The sequence below is a fragment of the Orcinus orca genome, chromosome 2 (genome assembly GCF_937001465.1).
Source record: "Orcinus orca chromosome 2, mOrcOrc1.1, whole genome shotgun sequence".
Taxonomy (NCBI): Eukaryota; Metazoa; Chordata; class Mammalia; order Artiodactyla; family Delphinidae; genus Orcinus; species Orcinus orca.
Window position 1 is genome coordinate 176,060,035 of NC_064560.1, and position 23,364 is coordinate 176,083,398.

The following is a 23,364-nucleotide window of genomic DNA, read 5'->3' on the forward strand; positions in this document are numbered from 1 at the left end:
GTTCAGGGAATGCCGACCCATATGCAACACTGACCTTGGCTGAAGGTTCTTCAACAGCCCAAGTAGGATGAGCACTTTGCAGCTGTGTCTTCCATCAGTCCAGGCCTGCACATCTTTGGATGCATCAGAGGCTATGCCCATTCCCCTGCTCAGGGACCACTCCCTCCCTGCAGGGCTCCACACCCTCCCAGCTGCCAAGGTGTCCACGTATTATAGGGGCCGAGAGGAGGGGGCCCTGCCTGATCCTCGGTGGTGGTCAGCTCTGGCTGAGATGGAGGGCCAGGCGGACTCCCCTCTTCATTCACTCCCCAACTGTCATGGGAAGGAGTGGGAGAGGGGGATTGCGAGAGGGAGGCGGAGGCAAGTTCCCAGGTGGGACATTCCATCCCTGGTGCCTGTGGGTCCACGCAGACCTGCTACCAACCAGGGTTGATACCTGCACTTTTACCAGCCACGTGGCACAATCCTGACCGCTCACAGTGGACACTGGCTGAAGGGCTGGAGCAGGATCCTGGGGGCCCCGCGCCGCTGCCAGGCGCTGCCCTTTTCATCGCTGGATTCGAGGTGAGCCCGGGATCCCAGGGAAGGAGCGACAGTGTCTGGGCAGCAGGGGCGGATTACTCAGGGAGTCTGGACACTGGTTACTTACCTACTGGAACGGAAGCGTTTTTAATACTTACCTTAAATATTTTAGCAGCTAGTATGACGGTGTTGGTATACTCCAGCCTTGCCAGCCCTGCTACCGACCAGAGCGCCCAAACCATGACAACAAGTCCAATTTAAAACCACATATTTTATTGATGTTCTTCATCGACATTATAGGGCCATGTGTACAAATATTTCTCAAGTCCTACACCTGGCAACCTCCCCACTGTCACCCCCACTGGCCAGTCAGCCAGGAGATGACTCCCTGCACATATCCCTTTTGCTCCCTCACACTGCTGAGCCTCCAGGAGACTGAGCAGGGCAGGGCTGGCTTCCAAGCCTGAGCTTTGGGGTCAGGAGTGAGCCAGGCCCTTTCCCTTCTCACCTTCCACTCCCACTGATTCAATATGGTCAGAACTGAGGGTGAGGATGCCCCCCCCCGCCCCAATGACCCCTCCATCCAGGAAGCCTGGGCTCCCCTTCAACCCTCTCCGCCACACCCTTCCCCTCCAAGTGACCTATCCTGCTGCCCAGCAAGATGGCAGAGTGACTGTTTTGCAGGGGGTGGGGACATGGGGTCAGCAACAGGATGCTCCTGGTGGCAGGGATTTCATCCTGTTCACCACCGTATACCAGTGCCTGGTGGAGACTTGGCACACAGTTGGTGCTCAGTAAATACATGTAGGATGAACGAATGAATAATGTAAGAGGGAGAACTATGAGCAGGTGGCACCATTACTACATTAGTTCTCTAGGGGCCATGAAGGCAGAACCAAGATAAAGTCCTCCCAAGCTCTGCTCGAGAACTCGAGGTGCTGTGCAGTGTCGTGTGGCAACGGTTGGGGTCACTGTGGCCACCAGCTGGACACTGCAGAGTGTGGGCTCCAGCAGACTGGATGGCAGAACGGCCTTGGGACCCGGTCAGGAGGGGGCGCTTGTGTTGTCCCCACTCCCTCATATGCCCCAGGAGTCTGGTCTTCTGGGTCCCAGAATGCAGAGCAGTGCCCTCATCCAGAGCTAGTCAGGGCTGGTCTCCCAATTGCACCCCTATATTCCGGTCTCCCTGTTCCTGAGCTTCAACTCTCCCAATCTCACTCCTCAGAGTTGAACGTGATTTTCCAGCTTTGCTCTCCCCACCACTGCCCCGACCTGCCCCTGACACTGCCCCATCTCCCTGTCCTCAAAGGCCAACCCCCTCAACTAGCATTAATACCTAGTAGTCCCATCTCGCTGGTGGTCAGGTAGGGTCCTGAAAGTTTGCATCATGATTTTCAGACTACTCCATCCCGCCCCATCCTCCACGAAAGCAAATAATTCACAGGTGTCTCTGCAGATCTTGCCTCTGGACCTGGCAATCATGAAGAAGACACTGGCATCTTGGGGTGGGAAAGGATCTTCCTTTCCCTGACCCTGTGCAGAAATTCTTTCCACAGCATGCCTGCCAGATGACTGCCTAGTCCCTTCCGGAATACCTCCAGTTGTGAGGCACTCACTACCTTCCCAGGCAACTATTCAAACACTGAACAGCTTTAGCTGCTAGAATGTCCTTCAGAAATGAACCCATTTGCCCCTTTCATTCTCAGTCCCCAAATATCCCAGTGCCCAATCTCTGTGTGACCCTCTCTCTTCCCATTCTTTCTCTATTTTCATAACAACATTCCTCACCACTTTCTCTCTCTCTCTCTCTCTCTCTCTCTCTATCTCTCTCTCTCTCTCTCTCACACACACACACACGATCACATGCCCCCCCTTCTATATGGTTGTGCAGTCACACACCACTCTCATTTATCAGTATCTCCCTTTCCTTCTCTCTTCTTCCTTGCCTTCCCAGCATCTAGCAAAGACCCAGAGGCTGGAAGAGTGCCAGGGAAAGGAAGCATCCAGCCAGGCCCTGGATGGCACTGGGTAGCCGGCTGGGGCGGGGTGGACAGGGGACAGCAGCTAGAAGTCCCAGGCCATTGGCTGCTGTCTCCCAGAAAAGGCCTTGCAACTTGAGGGCTGGGCAGCGAGCTGCTGAGTTCTTTTTTCCCTCCATTGTTCACAATTCCACGGAGGGGATGAGGACACACACCCCTCCTTTCCCAACCTCACTAGCAGCTGGCAGAGCTGACTTGGCTGCCTCTCACACGTGGTAATTTTAAACCTTTTGCCAGACTCCAGGTCCTGGGGAGCTGCATACCAGCAGCAAGAATCCCCTCCCGACTCCTGACATGGGGCTGAGAGGAAAAGCTCTAGCAGATAGCAGTGATGACATGAGACTTGGTGGAGCGTGGGTGAACCAGGCAGAGGGGAAAAGCAGGCACCCCAAGGGGGAAGAAACAAAAGAGAAGCTCTGAACGGTTAGCAGCCACCAGGCTGGCTCACGGGGAACCTAGCAACGCCTCAGTGGCCATTTTCCCTCCTTGTCATGATCCACCAGCCAACGCTGTTCTCTGTATGTTACAGACCAGGGGTGGATGCTAGGGCCTTACCGGCCCAAAGCTGTAGTGGGCCATGGGTGGAGACAGGGTGCTGTGGTCTTATGTTCACGAGGAGTCAACACACACACACAGAGAAATGATGGGAGTGCCTGCTACTTGTCCCGCTGCTTGGAGCTCTCACTTCCAACATTGAACATGGGGACCAGCAGGCCCAGGAGCCACCTCTTTCCGAAGACCTCCTGTAAGTTCTTGCGCCAAGGCCGGGCCCTCACTGCCACCCCCTTCCGCACCTGGTGGCGGGTCTGCCCCCGGAGGATCAACAGCAGCTGATGGCAGCAGAAGCCAGCGCAGGCCAGGCCGACGGCAAACCAGAGGTAGAGCATGAGGATGACGAACATTTCAGGACCAAGGACAGCTCCTGCAGGGGGGCGGGAAAACAACAGAATCGCTTTACACCCAGGCCACGCCCCGAACTGCCGTCCAAGCAGGCGCTTTCCGCTAGGGAGGGAGATTAATGAGATTGAAGCTACATCTCAGCTCGGCAGCGAGGGAGAGGAACAAGTTGTCCTAACTTCTTACTGCTGATGGCTCCTGAGGCGAGAGAGGAGAACTGGGGACGTGGGAGACACTTCTATGGGCAGTGCCTAGATGCTAGCATTTCCTCAGGGTCAGTGATACCATCTCTCTCTCTCTCTCTGCCTTCTCTTTTGGGGCTAGAGACAGGGAGAAGGGTTGTTTTTCAGGAGGAGAGAGGAGTGAGCTGAGGACCCTGGAGAGGGAGCTGGTGCCTGGGCAGCTGTCTAGACTGCAGTGCCTTCTCCTCAGAGCTGTGAGCACTGGCTGGGAGGACTCAGGAAAGTGACAGCATGATGGAGAACAGGGCCTAGTCATCAAGAAGAATAAATCACGAGTTTCAAGGCAGTGCAGAGGATAATTCAGTCATCAATGTTAAAAAGAGGACAGTATGGCACTGGAACTTTCAGCCACAGCCGTCCTGTCAGAGCTTGCTAAGGCTGGAAAAGGCCCCCAAGGTCATCAGTCTAGGTCCCTGCCTTGAGCTGGACCTTCCCTAAACCCCTCTAAACCAGCACTCTCCATGACTGGTTTAAACATCACTGAGTAAGAGATTCTCCACTCTTCCTCCGAGTTGGGGTGGCCGGTCCGTGCTAAGTTTGAATCTCCCAGCTCTGTGGTCTTGCACAAGTTTCTTAACTTCTCTGAGCTGCAGTTTGCTCATAATGTAAAATGGGTATAACAACAATGACTCCATAGGGTTGCACGTTTCAGAGAAATTGTGTGCGCAGTGGCCAGCATTCTGGTTCACACTCAGCGCAGCACTCCCTGCTGGGCATCCTTCACAGATAAGGAGACTACCTCCAAAAGGGGCTCAAGCTTAACTCTTAAGACCATCACGCTTTCTCCTTCTCCTTTCCAGGGCTTGGAGATCTGGCTGGGTTACAACTTTAGCAGCCTTGACCTGCCCAGCAGCCAGGGCAGTGGGCCCAGGAGAGAACTCAAAAGCCCTCCTCAGCCCCTCTCTCCAGCAGGGCAAGCTCACCATCACTTCCTCCAGTGAGATGCCAGAGACCCTACCTTATAACCTATTCAACCTCTGCAAATCTCAACCCTATTCCTCCCTTCTCCAGCTTCCCGTGGTGCCCACGGACCTCTTCTCAGCTCCCCACGTTTCCATTCCCAGACCCCTGAGGGCTGGGCTTTTAAAACTTTTCCAGGGACTTCCCTGGTGGCGCAGTGGTTAAGACTTCATGCTCCCTATGCAGGGGGCCCAGGTTCGATCCCTGGTCAGGGAACGAGATCCCACATGCATGCCACAACTAAGAGTTCGCATGCCACAATTAAGCAGCCTGTGAGCCTCAACTAAGGAGCCCGCCTGTCGCAACTAAGACCCAGTGCAACCAAATAAATAAATTAAAAAAAACACTTTTCCAATCTGAGCAATGGTGGACTCAGTGGCCAGGAGGATGTGGATATGACTCAGGTTTGCTCATGAGCATCCCCCTCTTGCCCTCAGCCCTAGGAGCTTTGATAGCAGGTTTCTCTTTGCAGACTTGGGGACAAATAAAGTCCTGCTGTCCAGGGGACGGAAAGCTCAGTCCAGCTGGCTTGCACGGGGGGCAGGGGGCAGCAACGGTACAGGGCTCACCTTGCGCTGTGCCATGCCTCTGACCTACTTCTTCCTTGTCAGCACAGGTTAGCTCATGCTGCCATGTGCAGGATGAAGGATCCTGGAACCATGGTGCCCTCTGGGGTGCAGGAATGCTACAGGCAAAGATGGCGTTCAAGCTGGGCTGTGCAAACATCAGAGCTGTCGAGCGCAAGCCTGCCTTGCACCTCAGCCTCAGGGACAAGCCTGGGCTGATGGAAGCTGTTTTCCACAGTCTCTTTTTTCTGGCGCTAAATCAAGGCATGAAGAAAAGACCTTGTGGCCTTTCCCCGGCCCCTTGCAGCAGCTACAAAAGGCTAATCTGGGGACATGCTTTCTCTCAAAGTGTTTGAAGCTGCCTAGCCTGGCTGCCTCAGCTTCTCTGAACTATTTAATAATAGTTCTGCTTCTTTTAGAAAATCACAGAATATTCCTAATGGGCCTGAAGGGTCACACCATCCAATCACTCCACCCTGGCTTTCCACCAAGCACCTATAGCACCTCTGACAGATCATCACCCAGCATCTTTAATATACATCCTGGGATAAGAAGCTCTCTCCCTCCCAAAGTGGCTCATTCATCAAGAAGCAACTGCAGGGAGGCAGTATTATGGGAAGAATGTGGGCTCTGGAGGCTAGCAGCTCTGAGTCCAAACTAGCTGTGTGCTTTCAAAGCAACTTAACCTTGTTAAGCCTTTGGTTGCTGAGTCTTTAAAAATGATATAATAATACCTACCTCACAAACTTGTCCTGAGGATTAGATGAAATGAGACCTGCACAGTGGTTAGCACATAATATTTGCTCAACAAATATTAACCCCTTTTCCCTTCTACTGGACTTTCTGGCACTCACCACACTGGCGTACTTTTCCAAATGCCATGACACAGGTCAGATGGTGTCATCTCCATTTCCCAGATGAGAAGAATGAGGCTCAGAGAAGTGACACAACCTGTACTGGTCCCACGAAGCCAAAAGAAAGAACAGCTTCTAAAATCTAACTGGCCAGTCTCCTTCCTCTCTAGCATCAACGGAGGGCATGTGGGTACAGCCACCAGAAGACCCCCACCCCACTTCTGGCTCACGGGGCCCACACACGGCCATCCCATCCTCTGGTGGCAGATCTGCCTTAGGGGCAGTACCACAGTTGGGGACAGCTCAATCTAGCAAATGACTTGTCCCTTTTTACACCCTCCTGTCCACCTGGCCTCTGGAGCAGATGAGAGGGCAGTGCCCTCAACCATCTGGGTTGAGAAGAGAGGGAGAAGGGACAGGAAGGGAGAAGCTGAACAGGTGACGTGTGTGTCAGGGCAGGCGAGAGAAGGGCTGTCAAGGGGAAAGATGAAAGGCCAGCAAAGGAGGAGAACGAGATGGGAGAGTTGGAGATTAGAAATCATGGCCTCGGGACTTCCCTGGTGGTCCAGTGGTTAGGAATCTGCCTTCCAGTGCAGGGGATGTGGGTTTGATCCCTGGCCGGGGAACTAAGATCCCACATGCCATGGGGCAACTAAGCCCGTGCACTCTAGGGCCCGCGGGACAACTAGAGAGTCCCCGCACCGCCACTACGGAGCCCGAGCACCACAACTAGAGAGAAGCTCGCGCGCCGCAGTGAAGAGCCCATGAACCGCAACAAAAGATCCCGCACGCGACAATGAAGATCCTGTGTGCCGCGGCTAAGACCCAATGCAGCCAAATAAGAAAAAGAAAAAGAAAAAGAAATCTTGTCCTCCTTTTCCTAGTGGGTCTGGTGAGGAGGTAAAAGATAGTGGGACTCACTTTTCTGCTAGAATAAGGATCTGGGCCCCAGGACAGGCACTGACTGGCTCTGCTCCCCCATCAGATCAAAGCAAGAGGTTCCTCTTCTTTACTTTCCTGTCTCCCACCCAAACCTAGCACATATGGACAGGCCTCAAGCCCAGCTTAAATCAAACCATTTCAAGATCCTCTCTTTGGAAGCATCCATTTTTATGTGATGAAACTACTTGGAAAAGAAAGTGTAATCAGCCTCTCTGGCTCTCCTCATCTCTCCACCTGCCTGTGCTCACACTCTACCGCCTAGCCCGCCCACTTTCCCTCCCTCGTCCTGGCTATTTCAGTCCCAGCAGCCTCCTATGCTGGCGCCAGGATCCAGAAGGTCGGAGAGCTCTGAGTTCTGGGTCCAGCTCAACCACCAGCCCTCAAGGCAACCCTCATAGCTGGGTCCTTCTTCCAGGGCCTCTGTGTTCCCACTGCCAAATGGCACAAAGTTTTACACCTGCAGACGACTGGGCTGAGGCCCCAACAAAGACCAAAACGATCGCTTCCCCCAGAGTGGGGCCGAATTTTATGAATGTCCAGCCCAGGCATATCAAGACAATTTGGGGTTCTCAGTGGAAGAAGCTGCACTCTGTCTTTTTCGTCCCTGAAAGGTCAGTGGGGTATGAAACACGCTGTATTCCCTCCGCTGCTGCGCGTTGTCTAAAGACCTGGGAGGCAGGCCAGAGGCTGCTGCTCGGAAGTACTAAGATCCTGGGAAGCCATTTAACCGCATCTGAGCCTCGGTTTCTTCATGAGAAATGGAGATGACATCACACACGCACAGCTACGTGTCCCTATGTGCATGCTACTAATTGTAACAGCCAAGTCAGTCAGAGCCAAAGGCCAGGGTAGGTGGAGTGAAGGAAATGAGGTAGGGGCCAATTTCATGGCCAGGTAGGATGGGTCCTGACCGGTGTCAAGGCCTGGTCCCTGCCACCAGGAACCAGGTTCTCCTTGGGGTACTCTCCTTGGGGTACGCTATATAAAGCACAGTCCTCACCAGGGGGCATAGCTGAGCCCCAGCGTGAAGGTCTACATGCCTGGCTCCTGCAAGTGTAAGAGCCTCCTGGAGGGTCAGATCCCACGCCAGTCCCATGGCGCTGTGGTGTGAAGATGGAGCCATTAAATATGGCTGCATCTCCAACCAGATGCTCCTTGCTCTGAGCCATCTGCAGACTGGAGGACCACCTGGAGGGGCTCAAACATAGTGGGTAGGAGGGCGAGGGTTAGCCTCCTGCTGGGACTGGCCCGGCACCCTGGTCAGCCTTACTGTGGTTGACCAGCAAGACCTTTGGAGGGCAAAGTCCTCGGAGGAATGTGAGCAGGATTGGGGTCCAGGCAGAGGAAGGACAGAGCATGGGGGTACCTTGCAGGCTGCACGGAGGGACGGCCAGCAATCAGCCCCTCCTGGCACAGGGCAGGTGTATTGCCTGGTTTGCCACAATTCTATGAGCAAATGGGCAGCGGCGAGCACCGAGGAGAAGATGAATGAGGATGGATGTGGGGAGGGAGGTTGCCAGCTGACATACAGCATGCCCAGTTAGTCTGCTTTTGTTGTTTTTTTTTTACGGTACGCGGGCCTCTCACTGCTGTGGCCTCTCCTGTTGCGGAGCACAGGCTCCGGACGCGCAGGCTCAGCGGCCATGGCTCACGGGCCCAGCCGCTCCGCGGCATGTGGGATCTTCCCGGACCGGGGCACGAACCCGTGTCCCCTGCATCGGCAGGCGGACTCTCAACCACTGCGCCACCAGGGAAGCCCTGCCCAGTTAGTCTGAATTTCAAACAGATAACTAAAAAACTTTAGTGTAAGTATGTCCGCTGCAATATTCAGGAAATACTTATATTAAATAGTTATGCATTGTTTATCTGAAATTACAATTTAATTGGGCATCCTGTATTTGCTAAACCTGGCAAACTTGGGGTTGAGGTAGAAGGTCTTTGCATAGGGCCCAACCTGCCTGCCAAGGCCCACTCACCGGAGAAGAACTGGCTGATGGAGGTGGGAAGGAGCGTGAGGAAGGCCAGAGGGTGGGCGAAGGAGATGGAAAGGACTGCGGAGATGTAAGCCACGCCGGCCACCATGGAGTAGAGGCAGGCCAGGGAGGTGTAGAGGCAGAACAGGATGAAGTTGCGCATGTTCCTGCTCCCGATGCAGTTGCCGGTGAAGAAACAGTGATGGTCGTGCCTCAGGGTGACTCTGGCGCACACTCGGCAGAAGTGGGCGCTGGGCGGAGGGCACAGGGCCCTCCTGGCTGCGGTCCCCTGGCAGGCGTCCAGGTCGTCTGGGGAGTTCTGGATGACCAGGACGTAATTACCCAGGGCGTTGGTTGAGAGGAACAGGAAGAATGCCCCGTGGAGCAGCGCAGGTGAGAAGAGCCGGGCGGCCGAGGGGTCCTCACGCATACTAGGCAGGAAGAGGAAGAGCTGCAGCACGAAGGTCACCAGGGAGATGCACAGGAAGTAGGCGGGGGCCACCACGTTGAGCAGCCTGAGGGCCAGCATCCTCGATTACATTCCTAAGGGGCCCAGCGGGAGAGGAAGACTCACTGCAGCGTCCGGAGGGCTCCCTAGGGCTCTCCCCGGCGCTGTCTGTCCGTCCTGCTCCACGCAAATCCATGTCCCTCGGACCACCCCTCCTCTCTTCCCTAACCCGTGACCAAGCAGGCGTGAGACCCCGAGATCGTGACAGCGTCTGGGAGCCAAGCCCTACTTTCTGGTGCCCACCTCCTCCGTGTTTGAGGCACCTCGGCGCCTTGACGGCCCGGGGGTCAGGTACAAGGAGGGCGAGGTGGGGACTTGTTCTCAGTCCGTAGGAGGTGGATGGGGGTGGAGGAGCGGCGGGCGGGGGAGGGAGGGCTGCCTAGGGCTCTGCTTTTTTTTTTTCCTTTTCTTTTTTTTTGCGGTACGCGTGCCTCTCACTGCCGCGGCCTCGGGCCCAGCCGCTCCGCGGTATGTGGGATCCTCCCGCACCGGGGCACGAACCGGCGTCCCCTGCATTGGCAGGCGGACTCTCAACCACTGCGCCACCAGGGAAGCCCCTAGGGCTCTGCTTTTTTATGGCAGTGGAGACGTGCCCAGGTTTGGGATTCCTCCTTCAGACCCCCTAGGAGGAGAAAGCAGAAGATCTGGGGTGGGGGCAGATAGAAATGACCTACTGGAAGTACTGTTTCACCTCCCCTTTCTCCTTGCCACCCCCCCATATTGGGCAATACTCAGGGACCTTACGCATAACGCAAAGAGCTTTGGGGGTATGCGTGCTTGCCTGTGTGTGTGTGTGTGTGTGTGTGTGTGTGTGCGGGGGGTGCTCCTTGTGTGTGATTTTGTATGTGTAATCTGTGTGTGCCTCGGTATCTGTGTTTGTGTGTATCTGTGTGTACACACACGCAGCCGCTGCCACCTGGCTTTTTAGAAAAAATCAATGACAACAATCGATACATTCCCACAAGCACTTAGGCGATGGGTGGGATGGGGGGCGCAGCAGGAATACCTGTGTCAGCCGTTTCCGGTCAGCCCATCTCTCCGAAGCTGGCTGCCCTAGCTATTTCTTGGCAAAGAGCGTTTTCATTTGAGGCGACGAAATTAAAATCGCCCCCCCCCCCTCCGCGCTTTCCTCCCGCCCTCCTGGAGCGAGAAACCCAAACAACCCCGATGGCGCTGAAACCCCTTCGATGCCAACAAGCTCTCCCTGGGCGCAGGCGTGGATGCTTGGCCAGGTTTCCAGGGGATCGACCCCCGCCGCTGAGCGCAGCCCTACCACAAATTTATTCCACCCCGCCCCACAGCCCCGGTTCCTGCCCGGCTTCGGAAGCCACTGAAAAATAGGATTCCGGGCGCCCGCGAGAACTTTTCCAGGGGCTAAGGAGCAGGCGAGCCCGAGGCGCGAGAAAAGTTCTGGGAAGGCTGCTGCACCCAGGACGGGTGAATGCCACTAGGCCTCCGTCCAGGCTGTCCCGTCCCCACTGGGTGACTGATCACCTTGGAGTCCCCTTTGCAGGTGCCAGTGCCCCAGGAGACTCGCGCCAGCCATGCGGACCGCGGGTCTCTCTCCGCCGCAGGGGCTCAGCGCAGGGCACGCCAGGGGGTGGTCGCTGGGGGCTCCCGGGGGCTGCGGCGGCGCTGACCACCCTAGAGAGCCCTGGCCCGGGATCCGGCGAAGCGAGTGTCTTCCCCACGCTGGTCGCCAGGGGGGCCGCGGGAGCAGCCTCCAGATGCGCGGCGGCGCCTGGAAGGCGAAGGACGGGCTGGGGGAGTGAGGGGCGCACGGCGGGCGGCCGCACCGCAGCCCCGGCCCTGTGCGGGAGAAGGGACATCGGAGACCGCCGGGGCGGCCCGGTGGCCGTTTAGCACTGGCGCCGGCCGCGCCCGCGGCGGCGGGCGGCACAGCCGGAGCCCTAGCGAGGCAGGCAGCGCGGGCGGCCGCCGGCCACCGCCTCCCGGACGCCCGGGAAGCCGCCCCCCGCGCGGCCGCCGCCGCCGCACCGCCGCAGAGCAGTGGGGAAATGAACTCACCAAGCTCTGGTCGCGGACAAGAGGAGCCCTGCACGCCGGCTCTCGCCCTCCCCGAGGCTGCAAAGTTGTGGGCTCGGCCCCGCTGGCTCGCAGCCTCCTCACGCTTCGCTTCGGGGACTGGGCAGGTAGCGGGGGTGTGGGGAGGAGGGAGCGGGCAGCTGCCGTCCTCCCACTGGGGCGCCGGCGAGTGGGGGCCAGGAGACGGCGGGGATGGCAGCTGGGCACCCCCGCCCCCAGCCCGCCACCCCTCCCTCCCCTCCTAGGGGCGGTGCTCTGGCCACCCCTCTCAGCCTCGGGGACTTGCCCCGCTTCCTCCCCTCACTCCTCTGGAGCGGGCTGGGGCTCCCCGCCTGACTTCAGCCACTGGTTCCAGCTGGGAGCTCTGGATTCCACCCTGATGTGATGCTCTAACCATCATCTGCTCCTTCCCTCCCCACTGTGGCTAACAGCCCTCCGCTGCTCTCCATTCTCGGACCGAGGAAAACCTGGGGGTTTAGGAGTTCAGCTTGCCAGGGGCAACACCCGTAAAGATCAAAGTCATTGTGCACAGAAGTGCTGAGAGCCCCGACTCTGGAGCCTGTCTGCCCGGGTCTGAATATCCATCATTCACTACTGTGTGATCTTCAGATTCCAGTTTCCCCATCTGTAAAACAGAGATGTGAGGGTTATATGACAACAATTTATGTAAAGCCCTTAAACAGGGCCTACCTATGGTGAGCACTTTGAGCATTATTTTATAACCATTGACTCTATCTATTGGGTCCTTACTAGGAACCAGGCACTGTGCTAATAAGCCTTTAGCATAAGGCAGCCTTGTTAATCCTCTCAGCAGAAGCTCCATGATCCCCTTGTATGGATGAGGAGATTGGTGCACAGAGAAGCTAAGTCACATGCCCAAGGACACAGAGCGGGTAAGTGACAGAGCCTGGATTTGAACTAATGGACCTGCTCTCAGCCTCTACACAACGCAGCATCACCCTGAGACCCAGGGGGAGCTCTGATTTGGGAGAAGGGAGGACAACTGAGTGGTTCATCCAGACACAGAGCTTCTGCCTGGAGTCCCACCCTCATCTCCCTGTTCCTATTTCCTTTCTTTTTCTGATCCCACTAGTCTGAGGTGGGTACCAAGAGGGTGGGGACAGTTGGCCAGTGTGTGTCAAATGGAGGTTGGAGGGAGCAGAGACAGCTTTGAACCACTGCAGGAATATTGACACCGCCACTACGTCGGTTTCTTGGGCTGTCGGAGCTCACCTACCTGCCCTGTTCCACTCCTCTGGGTGAAGGCAAACGTCATAAATAAATGATTATTTATTGTTCCTCAACGGGTTGATTAAAACAAGAACAATCCCTTAAAACGAGGACAATATGCTTATCAGCTCAGCCTGTATTTTTGAAACATCACATACTGTTTTCTCTGGATTTCGACAGTGTGCATCAAAATAAAAGAGGGGGGCTTCCCTGTTGGTGCAGTGGTTGAGAGTCCACCTGCCGATGCAGGGAATGCGGGTTCGTGCCCCGGTCCGGGAAGATCCCACATGCCACGGAGCGGCTGGGCCCGTGAGCCATGGCCGCTGAGCCTGCGCGTCTGGAGCCTGTGCTCCGCAAAGGGAGAGGCCACAACAGTGAGAGGCCCGCATACCAGAAAAAAAAAACCAAAAAACAAAAAAAGAGGGGACCAGGAAACATTTTCATGTTCTGAAAGGATTTTACATACAAACAAAAGAACAGCTTGCCAGGTGTTGGCTCTGAGAATCTGGCAGCCCTGTGAGATCCAGCGGCCACAGGGCAGATAGAGGAAAGCACAGGTGGCTTTTTTTTCCTTTAGAGCTTCTTGGTGTCAAAATCATAGCTGTCTGGAGGAGACAGGGAGGGAATGGAGCATTTGGCTCTATTGATTGAAGATCTCCATTCCCTAAATACCTTGAGAGTTGGGGGGTATTTCTAATTTTATTTTGCATATGGGTGTGTGGTGGGAAGGTGTGCGTCTGAATGTCTGTGTGTGTGTGAGGGTAGGGAAGGAGAGAGAGAGAAAGGAGAAGCTTTAAAAGAAACGTGGGAAGATGTTGGTGGGGGAAGGGAGTATTCAGCCAGGAAAGAGGCAGAGATCTGGCCTTGGAAACACAAACGGACAAAAACAATGATTTATTTAGAAATATGGTTTATCAACAGAAAAGGCCATTAAAGCTTCAGATCTAGAGCTAGTAGCTCCTCGGCACCCCGCTCCTAAGTGAACGGAGTAAGAGGAAACACAGCCAAATGTTATTTTGTTTTTGTTTTTCTAAAGTTGGTGATTATCTCTGACAAAATCAATATAGAAGGCAGTTCGAAAACTTCCCTTCAATTCTGGCCCCACCAGAATTAAGCAGACTAAGAATGGACACTTTATTGCCACTAACCAGCTGTGGCACCTGGAGCAAGTCATCAAACCTCTCTGATCTCAGTATTCTCATCCGCAAAACGGGATGAAGATGTTACCTTGTGGTGTTGCTGATGATCAAATGGGATGACATAAGTGCCTCAGTCCCAGCAGGAGACTGGACAGTGTTAGCTTCTTCCTCCTCCTGTCTCTCTTCTGGGCTCTTATCTTTATCGGCAAGAACGCCTTATCTTTCTAACTAAAATGAGAGCTCCCGGTCTATGTTGGAAATATTTGGGGGTCTCCTCCATATTGCCTAACATGATGATGGGACACTGAGTAAAAGTGTATCGATAATGAATTGATACTGGTCTTTATCTGAGAGGAAAAGCTACATTCCAAGGTCTTTGAGATGTCTGCTGAGGACACATTTCCCATTGATCGTGTATCCCGCCACCACCCACCCCAACTCCAGTCTCATCCCCCACAAACAGTGCCAGAAAATGATTTGTAAGCCACAGTCTCCCTCGCCCTTATCATATGTTCTCATAGTCAAGCTATGACTGTACCTGCAGGCGATCCCAAGGGCTCAGGAGCACAGACAGGCATCTGATTGCTTGTGAGCGCTTTCCCAGAAATATGTACCACAAATCTTGCTATTTCCTGAGGTTATCTGAATAAAATGAATTCCCTTCCCAGTGGCGATCATTCCACTTTGCTTCAAAATATTGTGTACAAAGAGAAGAACTCTGTGCAGTAAGCAGCTTCTCCCTTGGGTGGGGAACCCTACACATGTCTGTCTGGCCCTACAACTCCCCAAGTGTCTGGGACAGAGAACATTCCAAGAAGCAAGGGCCACACCTAAGGAGGCAGTGGGGGTGGGTTTCCTTCATTCTCATGCTCTTATTTCAGATTGATCAGGATGAAGATAGACTGGGGTCTCAAGGTTACCTTTTTGTTTTTTCCAATGTTCAGTTTCCTTTAATGACTCCCATTCTCCCTGAAGGGCAGGTGCAGGCAGCTAGGCGATGGCAGGAGATGTTCACTTAAAGATATTGCCCTGATTGAAGGTTTTGCCTAGTGCCCTGAAATTAAGATTTTAATAGACATCCTCAGACAGGATGCTCTTCACTGTCAATACCAAGTCATAGCCAGAGGCAACCACAAAATGCTCCCCAAGTCTCAGAAAGTTTAGTGAGACGCCATCCCTGCCTGCCTGGATTCAAAAAACATACAAGTGTAATCTTCGTCTTAGCCAGCCGAATACATGAAAATTGGATTATCACAGAATTTCTATTTGGAGGTGATAATTTACTTGGCCAACTGCATCTTCACTTTAACAGTAACATTACTTTGATGTAATATACTGATTTGCAGCTTACAAAGTACATCTACAGAATTAAAATTTTATTCCACAAGCCTCTCCACAGCCCTGTAAGCTAGCTGGGGAAAAATTATTAAACCCATTTTTCTTATGAGGAAACTGAGGTTCAGAGATTTCCTACACATTAATTTGCAAGCCTTGCCTATGTTCGATTTAAAATGTGGCTTAACATGGAAAAATCTCATTGATAGTTAACTTTTCTGGAAGATGAATGAAGGATGCAGGTACAAAACATACTCCCTCAGAAGAAGAGATCTGCATAATATCTCTTTACATAAGATATTTGGGTAAAATTGCATAAACAAAGTAAGCCTGCCGCACATTAATCAAATGTTCTCTAACGCTCTGCTGTTTGTGGTGCTGGAGAGTGTGAATGTGATTGGGGCCAGTGATGTTCATCATGCAAGACCACATGCCAAGGTAGAAACAGCAGGTGTGAATGTCACCCTCTGAGTGACAGGTACCCTCAGCGGTCTCCCTAGTGATTAATGCATCAGGGTGGCAACCTTGCCTCGGCTTTGGCAGAGCCTCCTTTGAAGTGTTCAGGCTATGGAAAAATGAATGCGATCTTTTACCAATTAGCCATGGTTTTCAGGGACTGCTCAGGCAGTCGTGGTAGGAATGCCTATGCCTGTGGACCGGTACACAGCTTAGCGGACAGAGGTAGTGGCAGCAAGATTAATTGGCCCTTTCGTCTCCAAGCATGCAGGAGGCAGAGGGAGAGAGAAAGAGGGAGGGAAAAGAAGAAGGAGGTAGAAGGCAGAGGGGAGAAGAAGGAAAAGGAGGGAGGAAAGGAAAGCGGTGCTGAGAGAGTGGACATTCACCTGTCTGACACAACCTCAGTGTATGTCTTCAGGATGGAGAAGCTCGGGAGGCACAGGAGGAGGTCGGCGGTCTCCGTGGAGACCCCTGCAATGCCAGGTGTCCAAGATGGGAGGGTATGAGGCAGAAGGTTGACATCTCAATTAGAGGAGGAGGGAGGGGAGACCAGGAGAGTGAGGTCACTGCAGTGCGCTTGGCTGTCATAGGGCTCTTGGCTATGCCCTTATGGCTGCAGAGCAGCAGGCTGCCCAGACCTCACACCCCGGAACCCCCGCTGCTCCAGCAGAGATGGCCCAGGGCCTGGTGTGATGTGATGGAAAAAGCACGAGCTTTTGGTGTGAGCTTTTGGTGTCTGCTGGCTAGAGCCTGAAGCCTTGTTTTCCCATTCACTTGCTGTGTGACCTTGAGGAAGTTCCTTCCTTTGAGCCTCAAATACCTTGCCCATTAAATGGGGCTTTTAACTAACCTGCAGCTTTGGTTGTGAATTTTAAATGACAAGGATAGCACCTGCCTTTTCGACTGAAATAATCCCCCAGCTACTAACTACCAAATAATCCTGCTTGCTGCATAGCATCTACTGCTTCTATGATGATCCTGTTTGTTTGTATGTTTATTTTCTAGTTTGTTGTCCCGTTCCATCTGATAAACTATAAACTTCCAAGGACAGGGACTTACCTGTCAGCTTTGTTTCTGTAGCTTGGACCCAGCACAGAGCCTGGCACACAGTGGGTGCTCAATAAATGTTAGAATGAGTAAGAAACAGTCTTGGGGACGAAGGAGGGAACAATTTGGGTGTGGAAATCTATACCTTGATTGTGGTGGTAGTTATATGACTATATGTTTGTCAAAACTTATAGATCTGTACCCTTCAAGAAGGTGGACGTTACTGTATCTCAATGTCTGACCTTTAAAAATAGGCTAGAAGGAGCAACGGATAAACAGAATCCCACCGTATAAAGATTCATATTTACTGATACTTATTGTGCCTGGCCGGTGGGGGCCAGGAGCCTTCACACTGGTTATTTCATTTAATCCTTACAGCACCCATGCCTAATGAAAGTCTGATTCTACCTATTTTGTAGAGGGGGAAAATGGGGGCTCAGAGTGGTTTTGAGATGTGCCAAGATTGCAAAGCTTGCTGGCAGCAGGTATAAAATTCACTTTACTTGATTCCAGTGCCCAAGCCTCACCCAGTGTTGTTCCTTCTGTGTTTCTCACACTTAAACCCTCACACTGACATAGAAATAAAGAGCCTGCTTTTCTTATGGAGCGGGAACATATCATGCTGAGGCTGGTCTCTTATGCTTTAGCCTGAGTTAGCCAGCCAGAATCCTTTCTCAGTGAAACAAGGTGTAGAGAGAATGGGCTTTTTGCTGGAGACAGGGAATGGGGTGGAATGGGGACTAGAGATAGCATAAAGAGGTCTGCAGTAGGGGATGGAAGTGTCAGCTGGGACCAGGAGCCAAAGGAGAGGGTCCGGAAGAGCAGTCAGAGGACAGCCTCCGGTGCCAGATGATCTAGGCTCAGACTTCAGTTCCATCAGTCACCTGTGTGACCTTGAGCAAGTTAATCAACCTCTCTGTGTCTCAGGTTCCTGATTTGCGAAACAAGGTTAATAATAGTTCCCACCTCATAGAATTTTTATATGGATTAAACAAGGTAACACTTGTAAAGCACTTAGAATAGTGGCTGGGGCAGAAATATTAAGTAAGAGGTAGCTATGGTAATTAATTAAGGTTAGGTTCTGTGACGTATGACAGAAACCCCAAGAGAACACTGGTTTAAACTAAGATGGAAGTTTACTTCACTGTCACATCAGTGAAGTTTAAAGGAGCCAGTCCAGGGCTGCTACGGAGGCTCAATGTTTATCTGCCCAGACTCTTTCTACTTTGTTGCTCCATCATCCCAAGCATGTTGCCTGATGGTCCAGAATGGTTGCTCCTGCCCCAGCCATCATATCTATATTCCAACCAGCAAGAAGGGGACAAGGAGAAAGGACATGCCCCTCTCTTTAAGGATGTTCCCTGGAAGTTGCACACAACACAGCCACTTACTTCTCATCACCCAGAACTTAGTCACATGGCCACACCTAGCTACGGATAGCTAGGTAATCAGCTAAAATTTGTGAGTTGTATTGATAAAAAGGAAAAGTAAAATTAATTTGGGGGAGTGCTTTCTTCTACTATGGAAAAGCTTAGGCATATTCAAGTTATTTATCCCCCAGATCTCAGGACAGACACAAGATTTTCCTGGCACTTCCGGCCTCACTGAGATCCCAGTTCCTCACTGGTCAAATGGAGCTACTACCCCCTGCCCTTCCCCCCACCCCCACTGCCCTTTGCCTTGCTCTTGGCATCTCCCCTCACAGAAACAGGCCCAGGAGAGGCAGCTGCAGCCTGCCAAAGCCTTGACCTCAAATGAACATGGACAGTAAGGACTACAGGCAGCTGTGGTCAGTGTCCCAGACCATCTGGCCAGCTCAGCAAGCTTGAAATCTGGCCCTGGATGAAACAGAAAAGAAGAGACAGAAAAGGTGAATTTTGAATTTTTTTTTTTTTTTTTTTTTTTTTTTGCGGTACGCGGACCTCTCACTGTCGTGGCCTCTCCCATTGCGGAGCACAGGCTCCGGAAGCGCAGGCTCAGCGGCCATGGCTCACTGGCCCAGCTGCTCCGCGGCATGTGGGATCTTCCCGGACTGGGGCACGAACCCATGTCCCCTGCATCGGCAGGCGGACTCTCAACCACTGCGCCACCAGGGAAGCCCAAATATTTTCTATTTTTAAAAATCATATGAGTAACATGTTTTATAAGAAAACACAAAAATTTTTATTAAAACGAAGCAGAAATCCTTTAATACTAAACCCAGAGATAATCATCATTAACATTTCATATGTGTCCTTCAATCCTCTATCTATTCAGACTTTTCCTCCTTAATTACAAATTTGGGCTCACACTTCATCCTCTTTTATAACTAGTGTTTAAAATTCAGCAATAATAAAAAAGTCCTTCCATGTTGATAAATACATTTCCCACATCATTTTCAATGGACCATTTGTATGTCTCTCTTACAGAAGGGACACAGTTTAGCAGGGAGGCAATTTGCCTTTGACCTTGGTATCTGGTCAGAATATGCTCTTCAGCTTCATCTTCAGCCTTGGTCTTTGAAAGGCTGAAGAGCTAAGTTCAGACTTCAGCATCATTTCTGGGTTCCCTGAACTTGTGTATGATCCATGAGCTATGACTGTGTTACATAACCTTCGCATCCAAGAAGCAAAATCATCTCCGTTATACACACATGGCATGTCATTTGGCTCTACGCTAATAATCACTTTCTAATGTAGATCACCTTCTAGAAGTAACTTGTAATGAGTATCTTCTTTTGTGCTCTATTTGTTGAAATTCTACCAGTTAAAGAATAAATGTATATTTATTATTGCAAAAGTAAAATGCTGTATCACTCATGATAATTATAAACACTGTCCCTTTTTTTGGGTACAGAAATCATTATTAAGCCTTTCAAATGTTTAAATATAGAAGGAAACATGGATAGCTAATACAAATATTGAGAAAGCATGTCAGCCAAATACTTTTAGAAGATGCTTTTGGAGGCGACAACAATAAAACATTAAAATATTATGAAGCAGAATAATAGAGATTAGATTGTATCGTAGTTCTGATCTTTGTAGAATTGTTTGTGACACTAGCATTTGCAACACTAAACAAAATAATCTTTTTTTATTTTTTTAAATTTATTTATTTATTTTTGGCTGCACTGGGTCTTCGTTGCTGTGCGCGGGCTCTCTCTAGTTGCAGTGAGCGGGGGCTACTCTTCGGTGCGGTGCGTAGGCTTCTCATTGCGGTGGCTTCTCTTGCTGCGGAGCACGGGCTCTAGGCACGTGGGCTCCAGTAGTTGTGGTGTGTGGGCTCAGTAGTTGTGGCTCGCGGGCTCTAGAGCGCAGGCTCAGTAGTTGTGGCGCATGGGCTTAGTTGCTCCGTAGCCGGACCAGGGATTGAACCCGTGTCCCCGGCACTGGCAGGTGGATTCTTAACCACTGCACCACCAGGGAAGTCCCAATCTTTTAAAATGTAGTCAACTTTTAGTCACCTTATTCTATCTAGGTCATGAAGCTTTAATAGAAAGCCCTATTTGTCATTATTTACACCTTGTAAAGATAAAATAAAAACAGAATGTCAACCAACATCCCAATTTCATGAGGAGGCAAACCTCTAAAATAATGTGTAATACTATCCATGGCAAATCATATTTGACCCAACATAGGAAGAAATATAAAGAATTTAAAGAAAAGTAGAAATTATTAGAACAAGTGAGGATCACACTTCTCCACCATCCTCAGTTGAAAGTAAGCATCAATTTATTAACACAAACGTGCGTAGTATCCAATACAGGAGCAAAGCTCACTACTGCCAGCCCTGGGGAAGTGAGTATTGCTCTCACTCTAAAATGTTAAATGGTTAAGCATTGACAATGACATTCATTAATAATGAAATTATCATCACAAGCAATCTCTGATAAAATTTTAGATGTACTCTTTATCAAAGATGTTTGTTCCATAAAGGTCATATTAGACATTGACCTGGACTTCAGCTGAATAGTACTGATCTTGGCCATTTGGCATTCAACCAAAGTGTGTGTCGAGTGCATCTCTGACTTTAGATTATTCCCAATTTCTCACTATTATTAGTAACATTGCAGTGAATGTCCTAGCACAAACAACTCTGTGGGGCTCTATGATTATTTCCTTGGCTGAATTCCTAGAAGTGGAGTGGCTGAGTGGAAAGGATCCCTATTGCCAGCTACCCACCGCAGAAAGTTTGTACCAGCTTCTCTCCCGTAAGAGGAGTGGAGCAGGGCGAGATTGACTCCTGGCGCCTCGACAGCTATGGCACCTGTATTCTCAACCTCCCACGGTGGTTAGCAGTTGGATGGTTGAGAGTAGCATCCTTCAGGTAGCTCCAAACCCTCCTGGATCCCACCACTGTGACCATAGCTATACTTCCTTTTGGGTTTATCTTGTTTCTGGCATTGTGATAGACCCTTTAGGTACTTCTTGCATTTTAATCCTCACAGTGGTGGTCTTAGTAAAGATTACTTGCCTCATTTTATACATGAGGAAACTGAAGCTCAAAGGTTGGGTGGCCCTGCTCCCAGCCCTAATGGAAGCCTCCAGAGGCTGGCCAAGCAGCAGAGTGAAAGTTATTTCCTGCAAGTAAACGAAACTGTAAACTCCAAACCCCATTACGCCAACTATTCAGTCCCTGGAAGCTAACAGGCTCCCTGAGGCCTCCTACCTGCATCCATTCCAGCCAGGGCTTAAAGGTAGAAGAAAGGTGAAGGGCAGCGCCGACCGAACCCAACCGTGCTCTGGGCTGGGCTCTGTGCTGGGCACTTTACGAGCTTTGCATGTCCATTGCTTCTTGGTTGTTTCTGAAGGAGGCTGGGCCAGAGCCTCTGTTATCCCTGAGCAAGCTGCCCCTCTGCCTGGTGTGCGTGTGTGTGCATGTGTGTGTGTGGTAACTCAGACTCTAACAGCACCAGGAGAAGGTCAAGACTGTTGGCCACTGAGTCCCCCACATAGCTAGTTGACAGTTGACTAGTTGGGGAGAAGTGTAAGTAATGACCACATGCCTGGGACTTTATATACACTATCTCATTCTGGTCTCAAACTGCCAGGTGAGATATTCACATCTTCCTGGAGAGGAGCCAGAGGCTTAGGAAAATGTTCAAGAACTCACAGCTAGTAAGTGGCGAAGGACACAAATAGTCCAGGATAGACGCTTACACTTTCTCTGATCCAGATGGGAAAATGCACCCTAGTACATTTCTATAAATATTACCCTTGTAAGAGCCTGAAGGCTTGAGGGAGAAACAAGCAGTCTTCAGAAGCCCCGTAAGAGCAGGAAGGCTGCTGTTCTGAGGCCTTGCAGAGGAAGAACGCATTGTCCCTGAGCTGAGGGGGACGCATGAGGGGAGTCCGCCTGGGGAGGGTGCTGAGCCCTGACTTTCCAGGCTGGAGCAGAATTGCCTGGGCTGAATGAGTGGTAGCGGTGAGGCGTTGTCCTCTCATATAAGGACCTACCCCCTTCCTTTCTTTTTCTAGGTCTGGGCCTCAGGAAGGGAGACCTGAAAGCTTAAAGGAGATGAGGATGGGAGTGGTCTCCTCTCCTCCCTGGTGTCCTTCAGCAGAGACACATACAAGACCCATGGGTGCCACTGCCAGAGCTTGGAGTCACAGATCTGAATCCAACCTGTCTTAGTTACTCTCCAGCTGTGTGACCTTGAGCAAGTTACTTAACCTCTCTGAGTCTCAATTTAAGCCATAGAATGTGGGCGCATGAATAGTTCTTTACCAGTGGTTGTGAGGATTGAGGGAGCTGAAGCCCCAGCCCCATTGCCACCTCAGCCAGAAGCCAGCCCTCTGACTCACTGTCTCCAGTGCCCACCTGTGCAGGGAGCCTGCCCTGGGAAGTGACCTGGGACCCCTGGAGTTCCAAGGACCCACCTGAGGCCCTCCAGGATCCGACCCCAAAGCCTTGTAGGCTGCATGCTTACTCAGAGCCTTCCGGCCTTTGCATGTGCTATGGCCCCCAACTGAAACACACTTCCTGCCCCTCTGCCTGCCTTATTGAACTAGCCTTCAGGCTTGACATAGCTGCCCTTGTCTCCAGGAAACCTTCCCTAGCCCCCAAGTCTGCACCATATCACACCGGGTTTTAATGTCCTGTTCTCCATTGAACTGTGAGCTCCTGAAGTGTAGAGAATAGGTTCTGCCCATGTTGTAACCACAGAGCGTAGCATGGAACTTGGCCCAGAGCAGATGCTCAGGACATGTGCACAAAGTAGAAGGAAGGATGAATAGAGTCTATAGGGGCCTGAGTAGCAAAACTATCGGAGACAGACTACAACAGTACCTCTGTTTGAGCCAGGGAATCCCAGGCAAGAAAGAGGAGGGCAGGGCTTTAGTTACCATGGTTTCAGGGAACCTGTCTTTTCAATCTGTCAGGAGAGGGGAGATGTATCTAGGGCCACCCAGTACAGTTGTTCAGGTTCTGCACTTTAAAATTCCAGGGGGCATCATTTTCACACTTGAGTCATCCTAGATTTGCATGGTTATTATGACAATTTTCCAGTAGATGGCGGTAAAGCATCTCGAGTTAGGGGCATTTTTTTCCTGTTTGTGCAAATGCACTGTTTGTGTTCTCTCGTGCTGGGAGCACCTGTCTACCAGCCCTCCAATCTGCTGAGAGGTTAC

General features: G+C 51.6%; 2 protein-coding genes across 4 annotated transcripts in view; one reads left to right on the forward strand and one right to left on the reverse strand.

Moving 5' to 3' along the window:
* Nucleotides 1–23,364, forward strand: part of TMEM63C (transmembrane protein 63C) — a 135,750-nt gene that overhangs the window by 14,671 nt on the left and 97,715 nt on the right. The window lies entirely within an intron of this gene.
* On the reverse strand, nucleotides 779–11,768 carry ZDHHC22 (zinc finger DHHC-type palmitoyltransferase 22). Its single transcript, XM_004262274.2, has 3 exons — nucleotides 11,532–11,768; nucleotides 8,999–9,538; nucleotides 779–3,483 (listed from the first exon to the last, which is right to left on the reverse strand). Exons 2-3 carry the CDS (start codon nucleotides 9,522–9,524, stop codon nucleotides 3,218–3,220), a joined length of 792 nt encoding a protein of 263 aa, XP_004262322.1. The 5' UTR covers nucleotides 9,525–9,538; nucleotides 11,532–11,768; the 3' UTR covers nucleotides 779–3,217.

Coding starts and splice junctions, on each gene's coding strand:
- ZDHHC22 (XM_004262274.2), bottom strand. CDS start 9,524: ATGCTGGCCCTCAGGCTGCTCAACGTGGTGGCCCCCGCCTACTTCCTG. Junction 3,484..8,998: donor CATCAGCCAGTTCTTCTCCG/GTGAGTGGGCCT, acceptor GCCCCCCTGCAG/GAGCTGTCCTTGGTCCTGAA.